General features: G+C 32.9%; 2 protein-coding genes and 1 long non-coding RNA gene across 3 annotated transcripts in view; 1 reads left to right on the top strand and 2 right to left on the bottom strand.

Annotated features, from left to right (window-relative positions):
* The window catches only part of LOC134270617 (transaldolase-like), a 188,859-nt gene that overhangs the window by 163,966 nt on the left and 2,848 nt on the right, over positions 1-22,045 (bottom strand). The gene's annotated exons all lie outside the window — the stretch shown is intronic.
* On the top strand, positions 2,583-6,044 carry LOC134270615 (uncharacterized). The gene is made up of 2 exons (XM_062752849.1): positions 2,583-3,161; positions 5,361-6,044. The coding sequence occupies exons 1-2, from the start codon at positions 2,831-2,833 to the stop codon at positions 5,831-5,833; spliced, it is 804 nt and encodes a 267-aa protein (XP_062608833.1). The 5' UTR covers positions 2,583-2,830; the 3' UTR covers positions 5,834-6,044.
* On the bottom strand, positions 14,820-18,431 carry LOC134270582 (uncharacterized). The gene is made up of 3 exons (XR_009992852.1): positions 18,352-18,431; positions 15,995-16,059; positions 14,820-14,957 (listed from the first exon to the last, which is right to left on the bottom strand). It is a non-coding gene; the product is annotated as an uncharacterized LOC134270582 (long non-coding RNA).

Raw genomic sequence — 22,045 nt, 5'->3', positions numbered from 1 at the left:
GCTTGCGCTATAGATCTACTCGTGAAAATAGTATACCAAGCCATGAATTTTATAAAGAAACACAAAATGTTAAAATCAGCCTAATGTCATTTTTATGAATTTCACCATTTTGCGTTCCCTCCTATACAGTTCACCTGGCTTGGTGTATTTTTAAAAAGTTTATCTTACACTTTTATCACTGTTACAACGCACTTTGAAAAATTACGCACTTTGAAAATTTTTTTCAAAGTTCATTAAAATTTGGGACCAAGCTAACGCACTTTGAAAAAAATGTTTTTTTTTTTTTCAAAGTGCGTTAATATCGACCATATTAACGCACTTTGAAAAAAATGTAAAGATTGATCAATATTCCTACAAATAATCGGTATGATAAATAACATATCCTGGTTTGATAACTTTTTAATGATAAAGTCACTGTAGGACCTGAGATATTGACGTTTTAAATATTGAAGGTTTTGATAAAATAAATTAAGGGAAAATTAAAGGGTCTTGAAAAAAAGAGTGACGATTGTTTAAGTTCATTAATTCGTTTCTTCTTTTTTTTTAATTCTAGTATAACCACGTAGTTTGGGTCTAAAAGATGTGTCGTTGATCGGACAAGAGGGAATGTTGGCAGGGGAAGTGAGTGGCGTCGTTGGCCGGAAGTAGTAGAGCCGTATTCCAAGGACTCTTCCCGATAACACATATAAAGGTCCAAAGTAACGAGTAACCTGGTTTCCGAGTTTATTAATAAGTGCATGTAATTAAATGATGGACAACAATTTTAACATTCAAGAAATACAAGCGGGGAATACAGACGGAAGTGGCCAGTAATGCGTCGGGCCTCCGAACTGATAAGTAAAATTTGACAATGGTATTTATGGGAAGTTAGGCTTAGTTTTTTGAAAGATAAATAACAAATAAAATCTTTCCATGACTAAAATATGATTTTTTTTTTCAAAGTGCGTTATTTGTCTCCATGGTAAAATATATTGATGTAGACTCTTAACCCACTTTGAAAAATTTTTTCAAAGTGCGTTGAGTTGGTCCCAAATTTAACGCACTTTGATAAAATTTTTCAAAGTGCGTTAATTTTGTCCCAATTTCAACGCACTTTGAAAAATTTTTTCAAAGTGCGTAATTTTTTCAAAGTGCGTTGCCACATAGCACTAAGCTAACATTTTCTGACATTCGTTATTACTTGTAAACCTTTACGGAGTGTGATTTATTCATATTTGTATTTGTTTTGAAGTATTAAGAAATATTTCTCATGCAAGTCTATGTCATATTCCAGAATTATCAACTTTTCTAAACCTCTGAGATGATATTAAGTATCCTCCAGAGAAAAAAAAATGTTTGTATTACCTGTCTTTAAATTCAAGATCTTTTTATTAATTCAAAATTAAAACCCTCAAACTCTTTTTTTGTAAAACCAAATTAAACAATTGAAAAACATTATCTTGGATAAATCAAAACTAGAAAAATATATTTGCCTGATTGGTAATTTGGAACCTGGCATCCATCTATAAAATCGCATTTGTCCTCGGTACAATTGCATATCTGAAGACATTTTTCCCCAAAGTAAGGAAAAACACATCTGTATCGGCAGTTACTTCCAACATATCCAGTTGGACATTCTTTAAAATAATTCAACTTACAAATCAAAATATGAATTTGCTGCTACATGTAATTCATTTTATTTACCTTACTTATTTATTGATTCTTCGTTAACAACATTGTGCATAGTGAATTGTCGTTAGTACGAAGTTACTACAATACCACCTGATAATTAAAAGATAACACTGTGTAATTCTTTAATGACATAGTGATTAAACAGGAAGAAACGGCATCGGTAAATCCTGGAATTATTAAAACGAAACAAATTTGATAGAAATACTTACTCTCACACTTGTTTGATTTCACATTCCATATATAACCAGCACAGCAATATTCCTCACCTTGTTTGCTAAAAAAGAATGTATTTACTAAACAATGAATGGCTTGCGTGTTATCATCTGACATTATATTCTTTGAGAAGAAGAATGTTCGATCTTAAAAGTACATAAAATTGAAATACATAAAATTCATATTTCGCATGAAATATGAAAACAAAATCAACACTGAAAAAAAATTAATTGAATAAAAAATACATGAAAACTAAAGAAAATGAAATTTCAAAATCCATGAAACAAATATTAGTAGCCGAGCAAACACGGACCTTCGAAACATGGGATCAGGTGTCATGGAGGAGTAATCACCCCATGACGATCGGCCACACCTGCAGCATGCTCCTTGTCATGATTGGAAACGTTAAAATAATGGAAAAAAATTCCTTCGTCATTTCAGTGTGTAAATAATGGACTAACAATTTAAATATGAATATGCAGTCAGCATTTGACTCAATAATAAAATAACCTATTTTATTGTAAATAAAAACATTTTTGGCAGCCAATTTTGTAATGAGATACTGTTGTTATAATTATATACTCATCATTGATAACCTAAATGATTAAGATCTTTAAATTAGCCACCAGACATGTAGGTGGGGGGTATCATTTATTATTGGCATCTGGTGAATAATTATGCGTCAGCAGATGGAATTTGCAACCTGGCATGGCAGGGACACTGTGTATGCAATAGCCATCGTGATTAATACAATTAACTAATTATCCAATCAGATTGAAGTAACCTATACTGAAATCTTATCTTGGTCAAAGGTATCTCAATTATTCACTTTTTTGTTTTAAGAGCTGCTGGACGCACCTAAAATTTTACAAGAATTCAATTTACCCGATGCCAGTTTATCTTCAATTCTTACGGATTATTTAGAATCATCTCAGAAGTATTCAAGATGCCCAAACAGAAGAAAACAAGTTCAACCAAAGTGTCAGAACCAGTGGCTCCTGGAAGAAGGGCGAGGAATGCCAGTAGAGCCAAAGCACCCACTGTTGAGAGCCCAGCTGTAGAGGCCCCCAAAATTCCAACCGCTAATGAAATTGCTACGGCATTAATTTCCAATCTGAGCAGGAGCCAGGACACAACGCTGTCATCCCTACTAACTCAATTGAGGGGGAACCAATCCACAGATGGACAAGTGACACAGGGCCAAGCCGAACACATGACAGTTGATGATGCAACCTCTTCCCAACCCTCATCGGTAAACGGAGCCTCGTCAGTCTTAGGTACCATGAGTAACATTTCAAACAATGCTTCATACGTTTTAAAAAATTCACTTCCACTTGGGTTTAATGTGGAGCAAAAACTAAAGAAAGACATTTGGGAGGACAATTATATTGAGTTACCAAATCTGGTTCCTAGCTTTAATGAAAATCAAGAAGACGAAATTTTGTTTAAGTCAAAGGGTTTCAAAATCTCAACATATGCAAAAAACAAACAGTTAGTATCAATTCACCAATGGTCTGAAGCATTTGATATTTTCATGTCAGTGTACATTTCAAAGCATTCTGAATCAGCATTAGGTCTTATCAAATATGCCCACAATATAAGATGCATGTCTAAGCAATTTGGGTTTTCTATGGCAAGGGCTTATGACGAAAATTTCCGTAAGGTGCGCAAAGTGATGTTGTTCGATTGGGCAGTTGTAAATGAAGACCTTTGGAGGTCGGCTTTTTACGATCATGTAAACATAGGGCAGGGCACCAATATACAAAGCACATTCAGGTCAGGTAAACAATCCCAACTCTCAAAACATCCCTTTCAAAAACGGGTCAAGCAACCCCAACATCAGTTCCCCTCAGGATTCTGCTGGACCTACTGTAAAACAGGGGCTTGCTCAAACTCCCAATGTAAACACAAACATCAGTGTGTCCAGTGTGGAAAAAAACATGCAACAGCAAACTGTAAAGACTGGCAACAAAAATCTCCCAACTCCAATAAAAGTAAATAAGTTAGATCAATTCTTAAAAGGATATGACACTCTAGCAAAATCAAAACTGATCCAAGGATTTACATATGGCTTTAAAATCAATTCAAATATAGTAAAAGAAAATCAACAATATCCTAGAAATCATAGGAGTGCTAGGGAAAACTGTGAAATTGTTAGGGAAAAATTGCAAAAAGAAATTGATAAAAACCGAATAAAGGGACCATTTAGTCAACCACCATTTAAAAACTTTATATGCTCTCCTCTAGGTGTAATTCCTAAAAAAGAAGCTGGATCTTTTCGTTTAATTCACGATCTGTCATTTCCTAAAGGTGATTCAGTTAATTCTTGGACCCCTCCTGAATTCACTAGTGTCTCATATCAAAATATAGAAACAGTCATAGAGTTGGTTCAAAAATGTGGCGTTAATTGTTTAATGAGCAAAGCAGACATACAAGATGCTTTCCGTCTGATTCCTATTCATCCATCAGAGTACCATTTGCTAGGTTTTTGTTGGGAGGATCAGTTTTATTATGATGCTTCCTTACCAATGGGTGCCTCAGCATCTTGTCAGCTTTTTGAGAGTTTTTCAACAGCAGTTCAGTGGATTTTAAATAACAAATTTCACATACAAGGTGTTTCACATTTGTTAGATGATTTCTTCTTTGTGGGGAGAGCTAATTCTGTGGAATGTTCAACAGCACTAAATACATTCTTAAATTTAGCAGATGCTTTAGGGGTCCCTAAGAGAAAAAAAACACAAAGACCATCTACTTGCATTGTAATTTATGGAATTGAAATAGATTCAAATGTCATGGAAGCATGCTTACCCAATGAGAAGATAGAGAAAATATTACAGTTACTTCAGTAGTTTAAGGTCAGGAGAAAGGTTACTTTACGTGAAATGCAGTAATTGCTAGGCTTACTGAATTTCGCTTGTAGTGTGATTATCCCAGGAAGGGCATTTTTAAGGAGATTGTATGATCTTACTATAGGTCACAACTGTCCTCATTTTAAGATTACCCTAAATTCAGAAGCTAGGGCAGATTTGCAAGCCTGGTACGAGTTTGTCTGCAACTACAATGGAAAATCTTGTTTTCTGTATTCAAAATGGATTTCATCCGATGTCATAAAATTATACACAGATTCAGCGGGTGTGCATGGGGGTTATGCAGCAGTGTTTGGTTGTAGGTGGTTCACTGGTGAATGGTCTACTGATATGAAAGATTTACACATAACTGTAAAAGAATTATACCCAATTGTGTTAGCACTAGAAGTTTGGGGAGCAGCTATGTCAAATCACAGAGTTTTGTTTATGACTGATAATCAAGCAGTAGCTGCAATCGTTAATTCCACCACCTCCAAAGACAAAACATTGATGAAGTTAGTTCGTAGATTAGTCATAGCATCAATGAGATTTAATGTTCATTTCAGAGCTAAGCATATTGCGGGGAAAACAAATGTTATAGCTGATCTTCTCTCTCGATTTTCCTTTCAGGAAGCACATCGCATGGCTCCCTGGTTAAACAAAAATCCAGTAACGGTTCCGCAACATCTCTTGACACTGTAACAAACAAGCTTCTGCAGGCATCACTATCAAACTCCACAAGAGCTTCTTATCAACGCATGCTCAACTGCTATGAACAATTCTGTCAGGAACATTTCCCACAGTCATCCGTGCTGCCTTCTACTCACATTATGATTGCTCATTTTATCTCTTACTTATTCATAAAAAATTATCAACCCTCTACAATTGCATCTTTCGTGTCAGCGATCAGTTACGTGCACAAAATTAACTTCAAACAGGACCCAACAGATTCATTCTTCATTAAAAAAGTTTTAAAAGGAGTACAAAATCTCAGGGGATCCTGTGATAGCCGATTGCCAATTACAAAGGAAATACTTTCCAAACTTATCTCAGCAACAGAGTTTGTCGTTCATGGCCTGTACAATCAATTATTGTTAAAGTAAATGATGTCTTTGGCTTTTTACTGTTTTTTAAGAGTCGGGGAAATGGCACTAAAATCTAGCTCTGATAGGAATAAGGTTCTGCAGTTGTCAGATCTGCAGTTTGATTATTCTATGCAAATTGCAACAGGAATGACAGTAAAAATGCAATATTACAAACACAGCAATTCTCAGACTAAATCAATATTTATCCCCAAAAATTGTAACAATCAGATGTGTCCAGTAAACGCTATGCTTAATTACTTAAACATTGCAAAACACAATACAGGACCTTTGTTCCAATTTACATGTGGTACTCCAGTATCATATGCATATTTTACTTCATCCCTCAAGTCTCTTTTGAATTTCATAGGATTAAGTGCACAATTATACAAAGGTCACAGTTTCAGAATAGGTGCAGCAACAAGCGCTGCAGCTGAAGGCACTGCCCTGCCTGTCATTCAGCAAATGGGAAGATGGAAATCTAATGCATTCAAAAACTACATTCGAATGAACAATTTCTAATAAAAATAATCCATAGTTAGTTTGGTTATAGGCATGTCAGAGGTCAACATGGATTGCTCTGACATATTTTATAAGATGTAGAGGTCAACATGGCTTGCTCTAAAACTTATGTTATTCTTTACTAAATAGAGGACAACAAGGCTTGCTCTATAGATATTTTTATGTACTAGGTAGAGGTCAACATGGCTTGCTCTATACATCAGTACATTATACTGTACTTGTACATAATTTTATATACTAGACAGAAGTTAATAAAGCTTGCTCTAAACATACTTTTGTATATCTACAAATATACTACTATTGATTTCTTTTAATATTTTATCAAAATTTTAAAATATAACTTTATGTGGCCTGACTTTTCCTTAGGGTATAATGTCATCACAATAGAGGTCAACAAGGCTTGCTCTATTTTTAATAATAAGTTAGTTACAAAAAATTCTGCCCATCACTTTGCGTGCCTTACACATTTATAAAAAAATTCTGTATTTAAATAGGTAGTGTATTGTATATTTTTTGTCATTTACACATGTGTATTTTTATTTTGTATTTTTTTTTTTTATTTTTGCTTTTTGTTCCTGATCTCCATTGAGTCTTCGGGTGGGGTCTCTCAAGTTTATCACTTTCGGTCTTGGCGGTTTTTTAACCCCACCTTTGCAAATTTATTGTCATTTATTCAATTAATTTTGGTTAATCAATGTTTGACATTAATTTCATCATTTGATCAAAGATATTTTATGATAAATTGAATAAATGACCTTTCTCACAAACAGAAGTTGTTCTGTCTTTCATTGCAAATGAACTCAGACTCACTGGAGAACATAACTGATTGTCTCATGTTGACAAATAAAAGGTATTTTATGTAAACACAATATGGAATGAAATTTTAAGTTTTCAAGTTATGGGAAAAATTTGGGTGACAAAAAACCTATTTTATTGTAAATAAAAACATTTTTGGCAGCAAATTTTGTAATGAGATACTGTTGCTATAATTATATACTCATCATTGATAACCTAAATGATTAAGATCTTTAAATTAGCCACCAGACATGTAGGTGGGGGTATCATTTATTATTGGCATCTGGTGAATAATTACGCGTCAGCAGATGGAATTTGCAACCTGGCATGGCAGGGACACTGTGTATGCAATAGCCATCGTGATTAATACAATTAACTAATTATCCAATCAGATTGAAGTAACCTATACTGAAATCTTATCTTGGTCAAAGGTATCTCAATTATTCACTTTTTTGTTTTAAGAGCTGCTGGACGCACCTAAAATTTTACAAGAATTCAATTTACCCACCCACCATCACCCTAAAAATTTATCTATATAAAATCAGTTGTCCTAAATTACAAACAATTTATACCTTTTGGGTTTTTGTCTTGTACATTTATTATGATTACATGTATACTATTATATTTTTTTTTCCATTTCACAACTTGAATATGTTATTCTATGAAACCTGTGTTACAAATTGTACTTTTATCATTTTATCTTTTACCCCGTGTTTCAAATTATAATTGTATTACATTATTTTTTACTTATGTTATAATGTTAGTACATGTATTTCTTGTGTTTGGCGGTTTTTTAACCCCACCTTTGCAAATTTATTGTCATTTATTCAATTAATTTTGGTTAATCAATGTTTGACATTAATTTCATCATTTGATCAAATATATTTTATGATAAATTGAATAAATGACCTTTCTCACAAACAGAAGTTGTTCTGTCTTTCATTGCAAATGAACTCAGACTCACTGGAGAACATAACTGATTGTCTCATGTTGACAAATAAAAGGTATTTTATGTAAACACAATATGGAATGAAATTTTAAGTTTTCAAGTTATGGGAAAAATTTGGGTGACAAAAAGTATATTTATGTGCTGATAAGGTCATTGTATCGACCATAGAACATACGAAATGATGACTTTAAACGAGGCTGCTGATATTTCATATCTTTCATCAACTTGTTTGTTAATAATCTATTTTGTTTTAGAAATTAATCGTACGTAGGGCATGTTCTTGCAAATCGAATCAGCGGAGAGATATAAACTCTGTATTAAGGTTATGAAGGTATATTACTGCATAAGTAAGGGAAGTTGACGATTGAAAATTTAACGTCATAATTACCAGTTACGTCTTACGCCTTTATTAGTTTATTAGTTTACCTTTAAAATGACCAATTACGCAGCACTGTTAAGGCTGAAAAAAGGGAAAAGGGACTAATCTATATGGGAAAAAATTACTGCGACATCATACAAAATAGTTTTCCTCATAATACCGGGATTTTTTGGCGGGAAATGCAATAATTTGCAACTTTAAACTGTATTAGCATAATTAACAACATTAAAACTTTTCAATGCATTTAAAATAGTAGCTGGGAAAATCCCACATAACAGGTAATAAACAAATCACTGATCGCAAAGAATAAACATAAAACATAAAAATGACGTATTTCATGTGCTGTGAGAGGTAGACAAAGTAAAAGTGACAAAGTGAAAAATGCATTCCATTAATAAACAGAATGTTACTTACAGATTTTAGGTAGACTATTTATACCAATATGAAACGTTTGTTTAGTACAATTATTCAATACTCAATAATTAGTGAGAGAGTATATTTATATAAAATACATGGTTTATGTCTTGAAATATAAGCGATATTAGGGCGAGGGTATTAAGAAAACGTGATACAGGGCAAGGCTTGCCGAGCTCTAGATCTCCATCACGTTTTCGACCCGAGCCCAATATCGCTTATATTTCAAGACTTTAACCATGTATATTTTGTTTATCCTGCAAAATATATTTTCAACTGACCTCCAAAACGAACTATTTTCTTCCCGATTTAGACACATCTCTGCAGTGGAAACTAAGACGCCATAGCGTTAACATTGTAAGATACGTGACGTCACAATGCATTTAGAACGTCGGAATACATACACGAGGCTTTATTAGGACACTGACCAGATAAAGCTTTAGTTTATTAGTTTACCTTTATTAGGTCAATGCAAGGGGTGGTTACAGGATAAAATTAATTATACCGTGTTTATGAGTACAGACTGGGCATGTTTAGCATCGAGGTGCCTTATTAAATCGCCCCTGTGCAAGGGCATACACTCAGTAGATCTTAAAAAAATTTTGAAAATAAATAAAGGATATTTTTCTTAAATTGAAATGTGCTGCTGATTTCTTTAAATAGAAACAGCGATTTTACAAGTACACAAAATACTTGGTAACGGTCAAATATGTTTCAACATTAACCTATTTACTTCAAATATTTACTAATAAAACACGAATTCTATTTAAAGCAGCAGCAATTTCCAGAAAATACAAAGTATGCAGAAACAATTCCAAGCTTAATTTTTTAAAAATTCAATTAGGTTACGCCCTTGCCATATTGAAATTTGTTAATAACCTACATTCTGCATAATACACAAACTTGACATTTATCACGTGACTGTCCATCGATTGGATCGAACTTTATTCAGTAAAGAGTGGGTTAAATTATGTTATTTTAAGAAGTATTTAAGTTATTTGAGAATTAAATAGTTTTATAAAAAATAAATTCTGTTTTAAAAAGTTCACGTTTTTGTACGTCTAAGTTCTGTTGATTTCTCATAGTAAGCCTTGAAAGTGCTGCTTACAATGCAATTTTCCAACAGAATTTACCATCATCATCATTTAATTATGTTAAAAAAGGGATACAGTTATTAAGTTTAAAAAGGTAATCAGAATAAAAAAATTACTTATTGGTTTATATCCTCATTTCAAAGATTCAGGGCATTGAATTCTGCGTGTTCGCTTACAAGTATATCTTATCCGCAAAAAGCTTGCCAAAATGTTTTTGGAGAGAGAGCTTGTATTTTTATGTTTCTATATGTATTTCATGTCACATATTTTTGCACACGAATAAATTTGACCTTTTGTCCTTTACGTATAATCTATTCTTTCCAATTTTTTTCAAAACGTTTACTGAAAAATGTAATAGAAATTCTAAGGACTAAGTTTTCTTTGAATAAAACATCATTTTATGACCCCAGGTTGACCACCGGGATGAAAAATGAAAATTCCAAAACCATATCTAGACCAACAAGACATCACCAATCAATTTTCAAAAGACAATTTGTCTCCTGCGTAAAGTGTTAAAAAAAACCATTCTGGGAACATTTTTGTACAGTAAATCCATCATAATGATTTATTTTCCTTTGGCCCCAGGGTAAAATAGAAATTTCCAAAATTTTTAAACTTGTATTGGACGGACGACCAGACCAAGATAACAATGTCCCCTTTCTCTAGAAAAATCTGCTGCAATCAAAATAAAAAAATAGAATAACTGCTATTTTTTGGCATAATAAAGAATAATAAGTGAATAGTAGAAATTTTAATTTTGCATATCTTACTTTAAACATCTACTAGAATACACAGATCCAAAAAGAAATACACATATAAAAGTGCAAACACTCATGTTCATAAAACAGGAAAACTAACTAAATGAAAAAAATATCGAAATAGAAATTTAAAAAGCAAGGAAGGATGTAAATGTTTGATTAAGGAAGTGGATTTCCGGTAATTAATGTTTATAACCCAATAAAAAAACTTTGTAGTGTTAAGAGCTTTGCAAACTTTGATAATTGATTCAAAGGGTGGTAAAATCTTTCACCACTGACGTATGATATAAATTCGTGCAATGCAGGACTACAGAGAACAGAGTGACATCATAAGGTTGATAGCGATAGTCTTTGTTAATTCTAAATAGTTAACAATAAAGAAAATACCACATTTTAAATCAGAATTTGTGAATTAAATGTAGAGAACCATCTGCATAATTAAGAAAATTTGCATGAAATGAATTACAAGTATGAGCTACATGTAGTTATTATGTCATACAGCAGCTTCTTTGGAACTGACAATGATTTAATTCTCATAGATGTACAAACATTGATAACAGAGGTAGGGAAAAATACAAACAAATAGAAAAATAATTTGATTCGTGTATCATAAAAAGTATAAAATATCATTATAATTCATGTCCATTATTCCCATCTTTGATATGTTTAGAAATCAACAAATTTTTTTTAAATATTTTTTCCAATGCTGAAAAGTTTGTTGATGAAAAATATTTTTTAATTTCTCTATATTTGCATGTGGAATAATTTGAGATATATTTTAACTCAGCCTCTTTACTTTCTATTTATGTAAGTAATTAAAGCTTATATTACGTGTAAATACCCCCTGTTCAAATTTACATTGGCTTGCCAGTGGATTCACAACCTCTGGCAGTTAAGCTTCGAAGAAGAAACATAGACAAAAATATGATAATAGACATCAAGCCTTGGCATCCGTCATTATTTGGAGTTAAAATAATACTTTATATAATTCCCTTGAGCTATCGCCTTTGAACCGCGGGACCGAAGGAATAGCAAATAGTGATTAAATATTGAGATTGTGACAATGTGTCCCCTCCACCTACCCACAGTTTTGTCAATCTACAAGTGTACTTATTCATAAACAAAAAAAATTGTAAGATGAAACATATGAAGATAACGATCAGTATTCGATATCGAAAGTCCATAAAACAATACATAATTGGAGCAGAGAAAACAAGGACCTCTAAAACATCCGAGGTGGGATCAGGAGGAGTGAGCATCCCCTGCCGCCGTTTGCTCCTTGTCATGCTTGGGAAATAGATAATTATTATAACGTCATGTATTTTAGAAAAAAAAATCTTTTCAGTGCATTCAGTTCATTTTTCAAAAATTAAAGTCTTCAAAATCATATTTCAGTGTTTAAAACGTTTATCAGTTAACTCCTGTGAAAAGAATTTTTGAACCAATGTGTTACAAAATATTTTAGAAGCTGTGCAGATGTGGTTTTCATCAACCATGGAACCCGTTTAAAAATTTAGAATGTTATTTTCTTACATTCAGTTACTGAAAGAAAAAACGCGCTAATTTTCTACACCATATATAATCATTCTTCACGAGTTATAAAAACAGTGTTTTCTGACATAAAAACAGCTTCTTTAATAAAAATTGAAGGTAGATATTTCGTATCTTGTTATTTAATAATCAACAAAATAGTTGAAAATCTAACATTTTTCACAAAAAAGTACTCCGACGTTGATATTGAAAGGTTTCTTTGTTGACAACATTTCTGTAGTTCTGTGATTTTATTCTAGTTGGAATTACGATCCTTTATTTTCAAGTTCAATTGAATAACTCGATTAGACGTATGCATGAAAGTAACTTTTACTAAATAATATAAGGTGTGAAAAAAGACATAAATGAGCCAAACTGTTTGAAATATAATTATTAATCAATATATCTAAAAATATAGTAAAAGTGTTTCAGCGGGTTAAATAAACGGACACTTGCCCTAGAATCTGACTATTCAGGTGTCCACTTTGCAGTTAAACATGTGGTAAACGTGATTAAAAAATTATTTCGCCTATGCTTTTGTCCTCAGTACTATAAGCTATAATACTATACTATAGTACTATAACCGAAGAAACGGTTTAACAGTTACTGTAAAAATCTGAAAAAAAGTTGGAACGTCAAAGAAAGACACAGACGCTTCAAAGTTGCTTATCCTGTGAAAGCAGAGTCAAGTCATAAAAGGAATTAAAAGCTTAACAAAGGAAATTATACAACGAGAGCAACTCTTAAAAATAAATGCCAAGTATTAGAAAAAAGGATTTAATGAGTAGATGTAGTGTATTGGCTTTATTTCATGTACATTTGTATTCAAAGAAAGATAATTCTATGATATATCGTATATTGTCTTGTACGTCATTCTGTGTACTACGTCATCAATATTGTTGTTATTGAATAAATTGTGAACCCATTAGCAAGTGTTTTTGCTGCGACAATATTTGGATCGTTATCCGAGGTTAAGTGTGATTAACCATAGGAGTACGAACAGTAGGCATATGATTATATTGTGTAAAATGTATGGAAATAGTATTTTTAGAAATTCTTGAGGCTATGTTTTGACGTTACATTGTCGCTGAGTGTGCTCCGCGGGTACATAACATGTGAACTTTAAAATAAAGTAAATTGATTTCTGTTTAATCGAATGGAATGAAACTTCAAACACCAACAAATAAAATATTTTCGCCTATGATATTGTGCTTTTTAAAATTTTCTAGCGAGTAATATAACGAAGATTGACATCTTCCACGAACATTTCGAGCAACCCTCGTATAATTTATTTAAATACAAAAAATAGACAAAAAAGAATTAAAACAATTAGTATTGTTTTGTTTTTTCATGTTTATTGACAAAGCAAACATTAAATATCACTGCAAAAATTAAAACACTTAATGATGAAAGATTTTAAGAAACTTTGCCATAAAAATGTGTGTTTTTTTTTATCATGTCCGATGGATTCAAAGAATTTCCCAACTACTGCAGAATATTTTACAGGTTGTGAAACACTCCGCCTCTTCCTTATACACTGGGAAGACTTTCCAACTCTTCTACAGATGAAACGTCGACCCGACGAGCTTCACAAACCGGTTGTGCTATAGATCTACTCGTGAACCTCCTCGACGGAAGATTTAAACAGTTTAATATGAACATGGCATGATGCATCTTAACTAACATAAGGCATGCTAAATTAATATGTTTAATACCTCTTTGAAGAAATCAATTAAAGATCTAATTTTTTCCCCGACATTTTTTTATTTTAATACAAACAGTCCCCCCAGTCACTTTTTAAAATACATGTATATCATACAATGGCAACATTAATTCGAACATCGGACAATTTGTGTAAACTAAGTAGACGTTGAGGTAGATATAAAGATCTGCAGAAGGGAAATAACTCGTTTTCATTCATGAGGTGAAATTAAAGACTACGAATCAATTTTCGTATGGCGATGATGATTGTACATCTAACCTGTTTCTTATCTGGGAAATCTTTCGACAATGAAATATGCCATAGGATAGAAAAACAATAACAAAAGTAATTATTAACGCTATTGTAGTATAAAATACAATCGATTTTGACGAGGAACCGATGGTATTACCACCCATTTTCTTTGTATTTATAGAAGCAGCTGTTGTCTTTGGAATGCTCGAAAAGATGTGTTTCTCTCCTCTGGTGGGCATGTCCCGCAAAATTTTATTGCCAGTGCTTAGACTTCTGGTTGTTAATTCTATATTGATAACAAAAACAAGTTAGAATAATGCTTCACTGGTTGAATATTATACTGACTCACTTTTCTTATAAAAAAACAATAGCTATAATAAATATTAGTCAAATCATATTTTCAGAATATAAATAATGAATCTATAGTTAGCTTAAATTAAGAATTTGAAAGTATAGAAAAATAAAGTAACATTTTAAACATATTCTTTCACGGATAAAATATTTATTTTTCAAAGTTTCATCTATTCGTGGTAGAATTTTCACATTTGGATATAAATATATGTAGCTCATTATTGTAGATAAATCAAATCGGAAAAATGTATTTGCCTTGTTGAAGACTTTTAAAATGGCATCCATTGATAAAATCACATATGTCCTCGGTACAATTGCATTTTTGAAGACAATCTTCTCCAAAGGCAGGATAAATACATCTGTACAGGCATTCAGCTCCGGTATATCCATTTGGACATTCTTTAAAATATTGAAATTTTTATTAAGAATTTCTGATTTATAAATCAAAACATTCATTTTATGCCAATTTATTATATCTTTCTTTGAATTCTCTAATGATTCTCTTTTAATAGAGCTGTGCATCGTGAATAGTTGTCTTTAGTTAATAGGTTACTTAAAATTAACATCTTAAAATTGTAAACTTTAAAGTTACACAGTGGCAATGTACGCTAAATGGTAAAGTAGATTATTCCCCAATTTCTGCATCAATTAAAAAGTTCGGTAGTTTAAGTCATAATTGATGAATGGAAAGTCACTTGTCAGGGTACAGGTCTAGATCTTCAAAAACTCGTTATTCTCATGCTTCCTACAACAAGAGTACTTTCTCTTTTGTTTTGATAATTATCACTCAATGCATTATGTGACCAACAATATATTAGATGCACTGTTTCAGCATCATGTGTAACGTACGAAATCTCATGATTTTTCACATGCGGAAGAAAAAGTAGTCTAAACAGAAAGATGGGGTTTTCATTTGATCGGTAGAATAGCTTCAAGAGGGGATTAAAAACCCATCTAATTATGGTTTGATGCATCATCCGTTCTTAGAGGCAATCGGCGATTTTCATCAGTTAAATTAAATATTACTTTTCTCTTTCCTGCTTTTCTATTATTGTGATGAAATAATACTGCTATGTTATAAAATCAACAACAAAGAGATTGCTTATTTTGAATTTTCTCAAACGATTATCTTTAATTAATCTTAATCCTTAGTTCAATCAGTCACGCTTCACCGCAAACACTGTCAAAGCACGGTGGGTGACGTCAAAATTACCGACACGCGTTAGTTAATTGGCATTGTTACCGAGGGTTTTGCCTTATATAATTCCACATTTTGTTTCCCAAACCAGTGGCGGATGGCAATAAGCGGGGGTGGCAATATAACGAATGTATTAACCACGGAGGGAAATCCGTTCATGGAGAATTCCTAGCAATAAGCGGGGGTTGCAAAAGTTTATCTTTTAAATTGGATTATAGTAATAAAAAGAAATACTTACTTTCACACTTGTTTGATTCTACGTTCAACATGTAACCAGAACAGCAATAATTTTCACCTTTTTTGCTACAAAAGAGTGCGTTTACGTAACAAATGGGATCGCATGCTATCATCTATTATCTCACTAGAAACAAACTAACTTGCTAACTTACATGAATTGTATATCAGATCAGTGAAAGAATGAAAGAATAGAGCTTAGTGAGAATATAAGAGTGTATAAACTATGCTTCAAATATAAAAAAGGGAAAATGATATAGTAAAAAATTAATTTTAAAAAATACATGGAAACATATAAAAAAAAAAAAAAAAAAAAAAAATATTTTTTGACACATAAAAAGGTCCAAAGAAAAGAATCCCAAACTAAGCAATACGATATTTATTTTACGTAATCAGTATCAAAAATCAGAATCAAAGTTTTTTTTTGAAATTATCGTTCAGAAAAAGGATATAAATATTGTTTTGTATTTTTATAAACGGCGTTCGTATGCCATTAACTCCTCGATAATTTTAAGTCAAGGCCCATTGAACAATTTCTAAAACGAGATAAATTACTGACAAACAAGAATATCAGCAATCTCGTTTAAAGTCATCATTTTATAGGTTCTTTGGTCGAAACAATGACCTTGTCACCAGATACAGATTATCATTGAGTCAAGTGCTGACTGACATTTTTCATACTAATTGTTAAGCCATTATTAATACACTGAATTGATGACAGATTTTCCCATTATATCCCGAGCAAGGAGCAAGGAGCACACGGCGGGTGTGACCGGTATCAAGGGGGCAGGGGATGCTAACTCCTCTAGGCACCTGATCCCACCTCTGCATGATGTTTTGGGGGTCCGTGTTTGCTCTGCTCCTATTTTGTATTGTTTTATTGACTTCTGATCTTGAATACTGTTTGTTATCTCCATATGTTTTATTCAACGAAAAGAAACCATTATCAGTCTAAAGGACATTTTAGTACTAGGAGTAATCTAGCCAAATTTTTGTAGCAAAAAAAAAAAAACAAAAAAAAAAAAAAAAAAAAAAAAAAAAAAACGACATTCCTGCGACAAGCCCCCCCCCCCCCCCAATTTTACCCGAAGTCTTAAAAAAAAAAAAATCTGACACCTTATTGCAAATCTACAGGACAAAATCATTTTCAATGAGATGATTATCCTATTTGGTAAAATGTAAGAAGTACAAGGGTATTTTTGTACAAAAACATGTTTTGACCCCATTTGCCCCGCAAAAATGATAATGAAAATCCCAAAACGTTTTTACCATCTACATGTACAGCACCGACAAATCTCCAAAAAAGATGAATAGGCTATTGTACAAAATCGAACTCCGAAAGGATTCTAAGAACCAGGATAATTTCGTTGAGAAATATCACTTTCCTCACCTTCATTCGACTCTAAGGATGTTCCAAAAATTGCAAAACCGTATGGGACATCTACAGAATGTATCTTGAAAACATGATTAGGCTTATGGGTAAAATGTAAGATGAGTTCATGGTTAAAAGTTAAAAATAGAAATCGTCTTATTTACCCGCGTTTTGCAACAAGGGTAAAATTAAAAATTCCAAAATCTTAATATCTATAGGACAACAATTTTTGTATTCTAAAAGATAAAGAGCAAGGTATAATTTCAATACAAATCTTGACCTGTGATTTCATTAAAGATGAAAGTTAAGTAAAAGATGAAAATTAATGGTTTCTGAATCATTGAAATTCAATGTAGAAAAATCCTATAAATTATTTTTCTAATTGTGACGTCATAAACATGTGCATTTTCCCGTATTTTCTTAAAAAGTGACAGAAGACAACAATTTTCAATAGATTTCCTTTCAGATAAGTATGTACACAGGCATCGCCCACAAAGATTTTGAGATACATGTATGTGATTTTTCGTTGTATTTTGCATAACATATCCAAAAAGTGAAGTGGGCGACGGCCGTGGACACTATGTTCTGAAGGAAAATTACCCTTGAAATGAGTCATTTTCAGGCTTTTTCTGTTTAAAGTGGAGAAATGCATCAAATTAATGACGTCATATTTCCAATATGGTATTCCTATATTCCATGTTCTTTTCTGATCTATCACAGTCATTAACTTGACTAATATTTAAGCCAATTTCAAAACTTTTTGAAAACACTGAATTTTTAGGGCACTAACAAGTTAAAACCATAACTTATTCTTGGATTCTTCTTTAAGAAAAAGAAAATATAGAGGCAGAAGAAAGTGTGACAGATGGTCGGACAGAAAGACCAGGAAAAAAAAATTTAATGATTAAGCTCTAGCATAATCAAAGTATAGTTTTTTTTTAAACAATTAATGCTTAAAGAGAACTAAAAATAAATTTTTCATGTCTTACTTTGTACATATAGTAGAATAGACCGATCCAATAAGAAAAACACATATAAAGTTAAAGATTCTCATGTTCATAATGCCAATGCATTCTGCAAATCAAATAATGATGTATTTATTCGAAATATCAATTAAAAAACAAGGAAGAATATACATTGTTTATTTAGGAAATAGATTTCCGGTTATTTATATTTTTAAATCAATTAAAAATGAAGTATTGAGAGCTTTGCAAGCATAAATTTAATAGTACATTCAAGTCGTGGAAAAACCTACAACAACGTCTGAAAAAAAATCCAGGTAATGCAGGAATTCGGAGAACTGAGTGACATCAACAGATTGATTTGTCAATTTATTTAAGTTTACATTAAGGGAAATCAGACCTTAAACTTCAAAATTTAAATTACTTGTACAGAACCATTTGCGTAATTAAGAAATGTTGCAAAACGTGAATCACAATTTATTCAATACTTGATTCTCTGAAAACCAGATCACTGGTACAAGATGTACAAATATACAAACAAGAATAACAGTCAAAATTAAACAAAAAAGACAAGGATATAAAGAAAAAGAAATAGAGGATTCAAGAGGGACAGACAGTTTTGAAAATACTGTAAAATAAATTTTGACAATGATTTTTGTATTTCTACATTATTTGTGTTCATTAGTTTCCTACATTTGAAAGATTTCTACAATATATGTTTTGAAATTATGAGTTAGAAGTCTAGGTATGAGCTAGCTATTATGTCACACAAAAGCTCCATCGGAATTCAGCAGGTGCAATATACGCTTATATGTTAATGCCCCCAGTTCATATTTACCATGGTTTTGCCAGTGGATTCACATCCTCGGTTAGATCGAGTTTCGGAGAATCAAAAATGAAAATATGAAATCTACATAAAGGATATGGAGATAACAAACAGTATTCAATCTCAAAGTCCATAAAACAATACAAAATAGGAGCAGTGCAAACACAGACCTCCAAAACATCAGAGGTGGGATCAAGTGCCATGGAGGAGTGAGCATCTCCTACCGACCAGTCACACCCGCTGTATGTTCCTTGTCATGAGCGGGAAATAAAGGGAAAACACCGTCGTAAATTCAGTGTAAAAATAGGTCTAACAATTAGTATGAAAAACGTCATTCAGCATTTGAATCTATGATAAATTGCATTTGCTGACAAAGACATTGTATTGACCATAAAACTTACGAAATGATGATTTTAAACGAGACTGCTGATATTCTTCTTTATGTCATTCTCTTGAGCTCTCGCCTTTGAACTGAGCATTGATTTTCATATAATTTATAGATCACTGCTCGTTATATACACTTATTTTATTACACAAGTGTAGGTTCTTTTTTGTTCATTTACAATGATCAATTGCGAATAATTCCCCAATAAATGCATGAAATGTAAAGTTCAACAGAAACCATGTTAACTAAAAGACCCGCTGGAATAATGCAAATCCAGAGCAGAGCAACTACGGGCTTCTTTGGGCATCAGAGGTGGAATCAGTTGACATGAGAGGTTAACGTTTTCTGTGCCACCAGTTACATCAGGCTAGGCCTAGCTGCAAATTGTTGCCCTCTTCGACTTTTTATTTTGGTAGGGTACTTCAACTTCTTAATATCTCCGTAATGGTACCAGTGCAAGAATGAATAAAAACCAAGGTGTAAGAAATAGAACAAGAGGCCCAGGGGCCACAGCGCTCACCTGAGCACATCGGGCTTGAATTTAACCCCCCCCCCTTCCAGGCTTTCATAATTTGAACAAACTAGAATCAACACTACCTGAGGATGATTCCATATAAATATCACTAATCATAGCTTTGAAGTACTTGAAAAGAAGATTTTAAAAGGTCTCCCTATATATCCCTATGTAAAACTTGGGTCGGCCATTTTGGCCCCATCCTAGCCCCGGGGATCATGATTTGAACAAAATTGAATCTACACTACCTGAGGATGATTCCACATGAGTTTCATCTTCATGGCCCAGTGGTTCTTGAGAAGGATTTTTAAAGATATTTCCTATATATTCCTATGTAAAACTTGGGTCGGCCATTTTGGCCCCACCCTGGCCCCGGGGGTCATGATTTAAACAAACTTGAATCTACACTACCTGAGGATGATTCCACATGAGTTTCATCTTTCCTGGCCCAGTGGTTCTTGAGAGGAAGATTTTTTAAAAGATTTTTCCTATATATTCCTATGTAAAACTTGGGTCGGCCATTTTGGCCCCACCCTTGCCCCGGGGGTCATGATTTGAACAAACTTGAATCTACACTACCTGAGGATGATTCCACATGAGTTTCATCTTTCCTGGCCCAGTGGTTCTGGAGAAGAATATTTTTAAAAGATTTTTCCTATATATTCCTATGTAAAACTTGGGTCGGCCATTTTGGGCCCACCCTTGCCCCGGGGGTCATAATTTGAACAAACTTGAATCTACACTACCTGAGGATGATTCCACATGAGTTTCATCTTTCCTGGCCCAGTGGTTCTTGAGAGGAAGATTTTTTAAAAGATTTTTCCTATATATTCCTATGTAAAACTTGGGTCGGCCATTTTGGCCCCACCCTTGCCCCGGGGGTCATGATTTGAACAAACTTGAATCTACACTACCTGAGGATGATTCCACATGAGTTTCATCTTTCCTGGCCTAGTGGTTCTGGAGAAGAATATTTTTTAAAGATTTTTCCTATATATTCCTATGTAAAACTTGGGTCGGCCATTTTGGCCCCACCCTTGCCCCGGGGGTCATAATTTGAACAAACTTGAATCTACACTACCTGAGGATGATTCCACATGAGTTTCATCTTTCCTGGCCCAGTGGTTCTTGAGAAGAAGATTTTTAAAGATTTTTCCTATATATTCCTATGTAAAACTTTGGTCGGCCATTTTGGCCCCACTAGTGTTCATCTAACGAACTATCACAATGTTACACGTGGTTTGACTTATCTGTGTCTGTCCACCATCAGCGAGTCTTAATCACACACACAGCATCCTTCCGGGCTTTAGTCCTGCAATGTTTCGCCGTGTCACCACGATCAGACGATCCCTTCAGCTTAGTGCATGTACCCAATATCCATTACCAATATCCTTGACGCTACAACAATGCATATCAATAAGTCACATATTTCACTACATATGTTTGGCAATACATTCTCAATATAAAATAATCAAAAAGTATTAAGTGTAATGGTTACCAGTTAACATAAATCAAAACAAATTGTTGCCAATATGGTGCACCTTACTTTCAACTTCCGGTCATTCACGTCCGCCCAGACATTTAAACCAAAATGTAAATGGACAAAATATTTTACACAAAGTAACAAAACTGAGTACAAGAAAATAGCGAACATTTAACAATACGAACTTTAAAGGTACTTGGACACAGATTTGAAGTTAATATTTTCTCATTTTTTTTGTATAATATCACGAATTATATATTTTAATAGCATTTCACACAAAAATTAATTAAAAATCTTACTTCATTTAAAAGTTATTAAAACTTTAAATTTTTTGGCGGGTTTGATTGACACATCCTTGCACTTTCACAAATTTTAACTTTATTCTTAATCCTTAGGAAAAGTGGCAATTTTGATGTGTTTTAATGAGAAATATTAAAACTTTTATCAAGAAAAATAATTTTATTCAGAGTAGAAATGTTAGAAAGCAAAACACCTTCACAAGTATCGTCATTC

The sequence above is a fragment of the Saccostrea cucullata genome, unplaced genomic scaffold (assembly GCF_032062105.1).
Source record: "Saccostrea cucullata isolate Sc308-1 unplaced genomic scaffold, CSIRO_AGI_Scuc_v1 ctg171, whole genome shotgun sequence".
In the NCBI taxonomy this organism is placed as follows: domain Eukaryota; kingdom Metazoa; phylum Mollusca; class Bivalvia; order Ostreida; family Ostreidae; genus Saccostrea; species Saccostrea cuccullata.
Note: the sequence above shows the minus strand (reverse complement) of the source record. Positions and strands in the feature narration are given on the sequence as shown.

Bases quoted from the DNA above. Each gene is read 5' to 3' on its own strand.
- LOC134270615 (XM_062752849.1), top strand. From the start codon at position 2,831: ATGCCCAAACAGAAGAAAACAAGTTCAACCAAAGTGTCAGAACCAGTG. The intron at 3,162-5,360 runs GTACCATGAGTA...TTTTCCTTTCAG, and splicing joins CGGAGCCTCGTCAGTCTTAG to GAAGCACATCGCATGGCTCC.